Source organism: Pholis gunnellus (assembly GCF_910591455.1).
Source record: "Pholis gunnellus genome assembly, chromosome: 17".
Lineage (NCBI taxonomy): Eukaryota > Metazoa > Chordata > Actinopteri > Perciformes > Pholidae > Pholis > Pholis gunnellus.
Window position 1 is genome coordinate 21,909,083 of NC_136544.1, and position 8,954 is coordinate 21,918,036.

The window sequence follows — 8,954 nt, forward strand, 5'->3', positions numbered from 1 at the left end:
TCAGTATTTATTTGACATCAACAGTCTCTGCTGGTTTTCTGTGATTCAGTGGAAAAAACTGAAAAGTCTCAGACAGAAAAGTGAAGAAACTCTTTCTCACCGGGACGTCCTGATAAAGGGGGGGGGGGGGGACAGGAAGTCTTCTGCTTACAGCAAGGACTCTATCCTTCCCTCCTTCCTTCCTTTCCCCCTTCCTTCCTTCCTCCCTCATCTCCTCTAACTACTAACTGGACTTGTTGCATGTTGTCTTTGTTTCTTCATGCAGTGTGAATAAATAATTACCCAGAATTCAAAGAGTTCCTCATGTACGTCAACAGTTTAATCAGAGATTCATGAAGAAAGAATATTTTTAACAGCTATTGAGACGTTATGAGAAAGAAAACGAGTCTTTGATCCTCTAGTGCAGCGCTCCCCAACCACCGAAAGAATACATATTATTTCTGTTTTATTGATTCTGAGTCTGAAAGAAAAATGAACGGATTCTCTCACAATTTCATCCGCCTGAGCCTCTCGACGTGTCGAGACGTTTGTCTCGACACGTGATCCGTGACCTCAGACATTCAGCCCACAAACTAGAGACGACGAGTCAAACACGTCTGGAGCTAAACACTAAACATCAGGACTCCAACTAAACATCAGGACTCTAACTAAAGATCAGGACTCCAACTAAACATCAGGACTCTAACTAAAGATCAGGATATACATATATATATATATACATATATATATATATATATATATATACACACACTGTCACAACCCGGCTCAAAAAGTAACATGAGGGAGACAAGAAGAGTATAAAAGTAATCAAATAGACATTTATTTAAGAACAAAAAACTGAACTGAGCTCAACAAACAATCAAAAGAAGGCAGCAGCATCCAGGTCCTCCAAACAGGAGGCCGAGAGGAGCCGAGAGGAGCCGAGAGGAGCCGAGAGGGGCCGAGAGGAACTGAGAGGAGGCGAAGTTTAAAAAGTTGTAAAGTCCTAAACCGGTAAACGCGTCATAGCTATCAGTGACCACGAGGGGGCGGGCTTTTATTTCTCCACATTGGAGCTCAGCTAACCGGAAACACATGAAGAAGAAGAAGAAGAAGAAGAAGAAGAAGAAGAAGAAGAAGAAGAAGTCTCCACATGTTGAGCGCATCAGAGGAACGTTAGGATTATTCACGCGCTGTAGTTCAGAGACGTGAGAACAAACATGGAGGACGTGAACGTTATCAAGCTGCCGGTGACGGAGGAGAGACAACCGGCCAAGAAGAGGACTCGACCGCCGAAGTTTGACCCCAAAGAAGAGGACCAGGAGCGGCAGACCAACGCGAAGAGACTCGCGCGTCTGAGAGAGACGGACGAGTCGGTGAAGCTGCTGGAGGAGCTTCTGTTCGGAGCGGAGGACGAGCTGGTGGGCCGGCTGGTGGAGGTAACTCACCCGGTTCTTTCACTGAAGCAACACGCGAGGGGTCCTCACGAGCTCCGGTGGTTCCGATCAATCCGGACCTCAGGCTCGGGTGGCCCAGGCTCGTCTCACTAGTTTCTGTGGTATTATTGCTGATGTTTGTGTTTTTATTTAAAATGGTTTACGGTTAGAATGAACCGCCACTCAGGTGTGCTCACCTGGAGCTTCCTCTGACATCACTTCCTGTCACCCTCCAGCGGGAGGAGCAGACCGGAGCCTCATTGGTGGAGGACGGAGACGACGGGTCATGTGACTCCGACCAGGACCCTCAGGACCAGGTCCAGACCAGAGAGCCCGTCTGGGTCGACGAGGATGACGAGCTGGAGGAAGAGTGAGTGTGTGGTAACTGTGGAGACAATAAGACTTATTGTTCATTAAATATTATTTATTATTATTTATTCTTTATGGTTCAGAGTCGACATGAAGCATCGTTACCGAAGAGACCTGATCAGAGGAGAGGCGGAGTCAACTATGACCAATCAGAGACTACAGGAGAGGATGAGAGAGCAGTGAGTCCACACACACACACACACACACACACACACACACACACACACACACACACACACTCCGCTGCAGTGGAGCACAGGACCGTTCAGTGATATTAAACCAGGAGACAAACTGATCATTCCTCCTCCTGCTTTATGTTGTTATGTCCGTCTGCTCCTCGCTCTTTGTTCATTTCTTCTTCAGCGTGTTTTATTGTGGCGGTGTCTCTGGTGATGCAGAGGAACATCTAGCACTAGTATTCCTCTGCGTGCTCGGTACCTTCATCTCTGGGCCCGGCTCCTGGTCTCTGGTTGTGGGATGCTCGTACTCTTCTTCACTGTCTTCATCAAGCTCTGGACAGTCCAGCAGCTCTTCAGCAGGTGCAGGTTGAAGTCCAGGTGCTGTTGGTGTTCTGGTCGGTTGAGCGCTTTGCGGTCAGACTCGTGTTGGACGCAGAAGTGTTTGTGATGCAGCATCAGAGAAGTGAGTGATCACACGCAGCGTCCAGCTCCTGGTGCTGCTGACGTGCGATAGAAGCTCAGCGTGCGGTCACATAGGTCCACGCCACCCGTGTGGTCCTGGTCTGATCACTGCTGGTCTTCTCACCTGGACGTGGACTTCTTCTTTCTTGGACCATCTGGTGCAGATCTCTTCAGGATCTTTCTCGTGTCCAGTGGAAGCCATCAGCGCCGCTTTGTTTTGTGATTGGCAGCTCAGGACCTCCTGACCACGGGTGCTCCTCTTCTCCTCTCTCCTCTTCTCCTCTTCTCCTCTTCTCCTCTCTCCTCTTCTCCTCTTCTCCTCTTCTCCTCTCTCCTCTTCTCCTCTCTCCTCTCTCCTCTCTCCTCTTCTCCTCTTGTCACAACTGCTCGTCTCCTGGCAGCCGGCTCGGCTTTGGGACTCGGTTCTTCATCGTGGTTCAGTGTCTGGAGGCCGTTTGCCAGCGATGCAGCCATGAGATCGATGGTTGTGAAGTATCGGTCGAAGAATAGGTGAGTTCCTGTGGGACTGATCCAGCGCCCAACCTTTGGCCCCTGAAGGTCTTCTTCCCTCGGGACACTTCCAAATCCAGCATCAGACCACTTGGAGAAGCAAGGACCAAGACCTTCAGGCCAGTAGGGTTTGGCTTGCCTGGAACATATCGCCTGACTGGACAGCGGCCTGTGAAAGGGATGAGCTGCTCATCGATGCAGACCTTCAGACCTGCAGACCTTCAGACCTGCAGACCTTCAGACCTTCAGACCTGCAGACCTTCAGACCTTCAGACCTGCAGACCTGCAGACCTTCAGACCTGCAGACCTTCAGACCTGCAGACCTTCAGACCTTCAGACCTGCAGACCTGCAGACCTTCAGACCTGCAGACCTTCTCAGGCTGAGACATTCTTGCATAACGCGGTCAAGTAATGGCTAATGACTAGTTACGCGGCCCCGTGCGGTCGGCGTCCAGCTTCTTAGAGGGACGAGTGGCGTTCAGCTGCACGAGATTGAGCAACAACAGGTCTGTGATGCTCTGAGATGTTCGGGGCTGCAGCGCCACACTGATGGATCAGCGTGTCTGCCCTTCACTGAGAGGCGTGGGGAACCCGCTGAACCCCACTCCTGATATTAGTCCACTTATTTTTAAATTATTACTTTAACAGCTCAGGGATGTTCAACCTGTTTGTGCACTTTGTGAAGATTCAGTTCTGTTTTTGATTAAAGGGTTGGAAATTAATGCTTTTTAGTTTGTAGTTTTTTTATCCGATTCATCGATTAATCGATTATTAAAATAATCGTTAGTTGCAGCCCTATTCTCAGCTCTCTGGCTCTGTGGACGTACGGACTCGTCTCCACAGGAAGGTGTGATGATGGAAAATAAGACCAGTCAATGAAAGCTCACATCGATCTGGTTAAATGCAGGCGGGTCAGTGCTTCATCCTGTCTGTCCTCCTCCTCCTCATCATCATCTGACCCCCTCAGCTGTCCCTAACCCACAACAACTAACATTCAGAAAAGGACTTTTATTTCAAAAAACCGATAACTGAAGTGCTTTCAGAACTAAATATATAATTCCTGACCTGTTAATAAAGAGGAGATATACGTTCACTCACTCGTTCACTCGTTTTGTGTTCAGGTTCCAGAAGGCGATGGGAGGAGCTCCTTCGTGGGCCGACAGCAACGTGAAGAAGAAGAACGGTAGAAACACTGACCTCCTCCTCATCCTCCTCCTCCTCCTCCTCCTCCTCCTCCTCCTCTCTTCTCTCCTCTTCTTCCCTCCTCCTCCTCCTCCTCCTCCATCGGGTCGTTTTGAAGTAAACATTAAAACATGAATTGTTGTTAAAACTCAAACGTGTGTTCCTGCAGCTGATGAAGAGGAGGATGAAGAGGACGAGGAGCTGCTGAGGAGGACGGGGAACTTGTTGGCGTCTTCAGACCGTCTGCCCAGCGGAGTCCTGAGAGTCAGTCCTCAAATATCAAACTAAGGGATCAGAAATGTGGCCGTGGGGGTCTTGTGGTGGTGGTCTTGTGGTGGTCTTGTGGTGGTGGTCTTGTGGTGGTCTTGTGGGGGTCTTGTGGTGGGGGTCTTGTGGTGGGGGTCTTGTGGTGGTCTTGTGGTGGTCTTGTGGGGGTCTTGTGGTGGTGGTCTTGTGGGGGTCTTGTGGTGGTGGTCTTGTGGGGGTCTTGTGGGGGTCTTGTGGTGGTGGTCTTGTGGTGGTCCTCCTGTCGTCTCGTTGATTGTTTGTCTCTGTTGTGTCTCAGATGAAGAAGTGTCTTCACGCTAACAGCTCCCGTCCCTCAGAGGACAGACTGACCACGGTCCAGTTCCATCCCTCCGCTCAGGTCGTCATGACAGCCGGCCTCGACCAATCGGTGTCCCTCTTCCAGGTCCGTACCCGTCTCCTCTCTGTAGCGTCGCGCCGTGAGGACGCAGAGTCGCCGACTGACTCTGATTTTGTCCCCCAGGTGGACGGGAAGACGAACCCCAAGATCCAGAGCATCCACCTGGAGCGGTTCCCCGTCCACAGAGCCCAGTTCAGCCGGGACGGAGACACGCTGATCGCCACCAGCCTGAAGAACAAGATGTTCTACCTGTACGACATGATGGAGGGCCGGGTCACACCTGTGCACACCGTCAGAGGTGAGGAGGAGAGAGAGGACTCAGTGAGACGCAGCAGGACGGAGACGTTCCAAGAACTGGAACAGCGGCGTGCTAACAGCGACGTGCTAACAGCGGCGTGCTATGTGCTAACAGCGGCGTGCTATGTGCTAACAGCGGCATGCTAACAGCAGCGTGCTACGTGCTAACAGCAGCGTGCTAACGGCGGCGTGCTAACAGTAGCGTGCTAACAGCAGCTCTCGAGGTATTTGGTCCTAAGGGAACGATGTGTTTGTGTTCAGGTCTGAATGAAGCCCGAGTGAAGGAGTTCTCTGTGTGTCCTGAAGGAGGCGCTCTGCTGCTCACTGGAACCAACGGATACCTGCACCTCCTCACACTCAAGGTGACTCTTCTTCTGCGGTTTGTTTGTAGTAGATCTTTTTACACCTTCTTTAAGTTATTTATATATATATAAGTATAAAGACTGTAATGTGTCCAGACGAAGGAGGTGGTCCGCAGCATGAAGATAAACGGGGACGTCGTCGGCGTCGCCTTCTCTCACGACGGCAGCAAAGTGTTCGCCAGCTCAGGTGAGTGTTTGTGACATCACACGTCAACTTCCTGTTGGTCATGTGACTTACGTGTGTGTGTGTGTGTGTGTGTGTGTGCGTGCAGAGGACGGGGAGGTGTATGTGTGGGACATGCGCAGCAGTCGGTGTGTGAACAGGTTCACAGATGAAGGCTGTGTGAAGGGGACGTCCATCGCCTCCTCACCCAACGGACAGTACCTCGCCTGCGGGTAAGACACGCCCACACAAACCCTGCTGCTCTCTGATTGGCTGAACTGTTTGTTGTCGACTCACGGGTGTCCTCGTAGAGACGAGAAGCTCTTTTAGCATTTGGTGTAACTGCCTCTTGGTTTTCTCTCTGTTCTCAGCTCTCAGTCGGGCGTGGTCAACGTCTACGCCCAGGAGGCGTGTCTAAATTCAGCCAATCCCAAGCCTCTAAAAGCAGTGATGAACCTGCTGACCTCAGCGACATCTCTTACCTTTAATCACTCCTCTGAGATCCTGGCCATCGCATCCCGAGCCGAGGACGAGGCTGTACGCCTGGTAAGGTGACGGTGACGGTGACGGTGATCGTGATGGACATGATGGACATTGACTCTGTGTCCTCGGTCTGTCCTCTTTCTGTCCCCTCAGGTCCACCTGCCCAGCCTCACCGTCTTCTCTAACTTCCCCGTCTCCAAGAGGAAGATCGTCTATCGAACCAGCTGTCTGGATTTCTCCCCACACGGCGGCTTCTTCTCATTGGCTAACAACAAAGGAGACGCCCCTCTCTTCAGGTCAGTGAAACAATCCTTGAATTACAGGTAACGTATAACTTACATATTTGTACAGTGATGTCACATCAGTGGCCTTTTGTGATAGGTCCAGCTACTAGGTACGACTAGCTCCTAGGTCTTGTAGTTGTTATGTCCCGTTAGCTCCTAGGTCTTGTAGTTGTTATGTCCCGTTAGCTCCTAGGTCTTGTAGTTGTTATGTCCCGTTAGCTTCGAGGTCTTGTAGTTGTTATGTCCCGTTAGCTCCTAGGTCTTGTAGTTGTTATGTCCCGTTAGCTCCTAGGTCTTGTAGTTGTTATGTCCCGTTAGCTTCGAGGTCTTGTAGTTGTTATGTCCCGTTAGCTTCGAGGTCTTGTAGTTTTCAGACATATTATTTGTACAGTGACGTCCAGACCTGATAGTAGTGTAATAAATGTTTTTTTTTAAAGGAAAACCTTTTTTTAGTCTTTATTGTGTATTGAAATATTATATTTAATATTTAAAAATAAAATGTTAGGATGGGGGCGGGCCCAGGACGGTTAGCCCCGCCCACATCTCCGTTCTGTACTGGACCTGATAAAACTCAAGATGCTGATGTCAGCGGATCTGGTTCTAACGTCTTCTGTCTGTGTTCAGGTTGCTTCATTACAAAGACTTCTGAGGAGGACGTGAAGTCCCAGACCAGGACCAGGTCTGGGCTCTCAGTGGATCCACTACTGATGTTCTCTAAAGATCAGCAGCAACAGAAGCTGGATTAGCTTTGGTGGAGTTTGTCTCGGATGTGGAGGAGCGACGTGATGAAACCAGATGTTTGTTTTTATTGTTTGTATGAAATGATTCTATAAAAGAAGTAAAACAATTCAACACGTCTGTCTGTTTCTACCCAGAACCAAAAAAGGAGGAAACTGTTAGCTTAGCTTCATTAAAGGAGTCTATCTGATTTACATGTTGCATCTTGTTGGCTAACGAGCTAGAGGCTAACTGTGAGCTAGCATGACTTGAAGCTAACTGGATTAGCTCCTTCACACCTGACCAGAGATGCTGCTATTCTATATAATGCTATTTAAACCACATTACTGTTGATCCAGTCTGGTTCATCACCTGGTGAGACTTTAGGACTTCAAATGGTGTAAATATGACATCACGTTACCATGACGTCAACAAATAAGATGTAAAGTTGTGTAGAGTTCATAAAGGGTTCATATATATATTTTATTACAAAGTGAAATAATTCATAAGTTCTTTTTTTTGCTTTGATTAATAAAAATCGTGACGAGCGGTCAACAGCTGTTTGTGTGGCGTCTCTTCCGGTTTCCTTCACCTACATTCCTCTGGGTCCTAAGTCCCTCCATGTACAGCTTCTTAGCACCCTATGAAGCAGTTTAGCCAATCGCTGATTAAAGATAGAAATGAGTGACATACAATTTAGCCAATCAGCGTCCTCAAATAGATTCGATTTGGCCCCAAGCTGCGCGTTCTCGTCAGGAGAAGTCTCTACAGGCGAGCGCGAGCACCACTCCTCCTCCACCCGTCTGAGAGGAGACGTTTGAGGAGAAACTTCAGTCAAAGAGCTGATCCCAGATCAGCCTGACCTCCCAATCACACAGCAGACTAGCGGGAAAGAGAAGCAGCACGTGAAGCTTCTCCACTAGCTGCACCAGACAGGCTAGGCTAGCTGGATGACGTCATGCTAACAACTTCTTTATCTTTAAAACAACGAGGACAGATCCAGCACGGACAGGTAGGGAGTGAGGGAGGAGGAGGTAAGGAGACATGGGAACACCAGGGTAGGGAGTGAGGGAGGAGGAGGTAAGGAGACATGAGAACACCAGGGTAGGGAGTGAGGGAGGAGGAGGTAAGGAGACATGAGAACACCAGGGTAGGGAGTGAGGGAGGAGGAGGTAAGGAGACATGAGAACACCAGGGTAGGGAGTGAGGGAGGAGGAGGTAAGGAGACATGGGAACACCAGGGTAGGGAGTGAGGGAGGAGGAGGTAAGGAGACATGGGAACACCAGGGTAGGGAGTGAGGGAGGAGGAGGTAAGGAGACATGAGAACACCAGGGTAGGGAGTGAGGGAGGAGGAGGTAAGGAGACATGGGAACACCAGGGTAGGGAGTGAGGGAGGAGGAGGTAAGGAGACATGAGAACACCAGGGTAGGGAGTGAGGGAGGAGGAGGTAAGGAGACAGGAGAACACCAGGGTAGGGAGTGAGGGAGGAGGAGGTAAGGAGACAGGAGAACACCAGGGTAGGGAGTGAGGGAGGAGGAGGTAAGGAGACATGGGAACACCAGGGTAGGGAGTGAGGGAGGAGGAGGTAAGGAGACATGGGAACACCAGGGTAGGGAGTGAGGGAGGAGGAGGTAAGGAGACAGGAGAACACCAGGGTAGGGAGTGAGGGAGGAGGAGGTAAGGAGACAGGAGAACACCAGGGTAGGGAGTGAGGGAGGAGGAGGTAAGGAGACAGGAGAACACCAGGGTAGGGAGTGAGGGAGGAGGAGGTAAGGAGACATGGGAACACCAGGGTAGGGAGTGAGGGAGGAGGAGGTAAGGAGACATGGGAACACCAGGGTAGGGAGTGAGGGAGGAGGAGGTAAGGAGACATGGGAACACCAG

At 50.2% G+C, this 8,954-nt stretch overlaps 1 protein-coding gene across 1 annotated transcript; it reads left to right on the forward strand.

The window, feature by feature from the left end:
• The first annotated feature begins 1,108 nt into the window (after positions 1-1,108).
• utp18 (UTP18 small subunit processome component) lies at positions 1,109-7,420 on the forward strand. Its single transcript, XM_079177801.1, has 13 exons — positions 1,109-1,418; positions 1,652-1,785; positions 1,868-1,963; positions 4,057-4,118; positions 4,287-4,381; positions 4,683-4,808; positions 4,887-5,061; positions 5,322-5,422; positions 5,519-5,609; positions 5,695-5,818; positions 5,957-6,131; positions 6,222-6,364; positions 6,977-7,420. The coding sequence occupies exons 1-13, from the start codon at positions 1,200-1,202 to the stop codon at positions 6,999-7,001; spliced, it is 1,566 nt and encodes a 521-aa protein (XP_079033927.1). The 5' UTR covers positions 1,109-1,199; the 3' UTR covers positions 7,002-7,420.
• Positions 7,421-8,954: the final 1,534 nt, after the last annotated feature.

Coding starts and splice junctions, on each gene's coding strand:
- utp18 (XM_079177801.1), top strand. CDS start 1,200: ATGGAGGACGTGAACGTTATCAAGCTGCCGGTGACGGAGGAGAGACAA. Junction 1,964..4,056: donor CAGGAGAGGATGAGAGAGCA/GTGAGTCCACAC, acceptor TTTTGTGTTCAG/GTTCCAGAAGGCGATGGGAG. Junction 4,382..4,682: donor TGCCCAGCGGAGTCCTGAGA/GTCAGTCCTCAA, acceptor GTTGTGTCTCAG/ATGAAGAAGTGTCTTCACGC.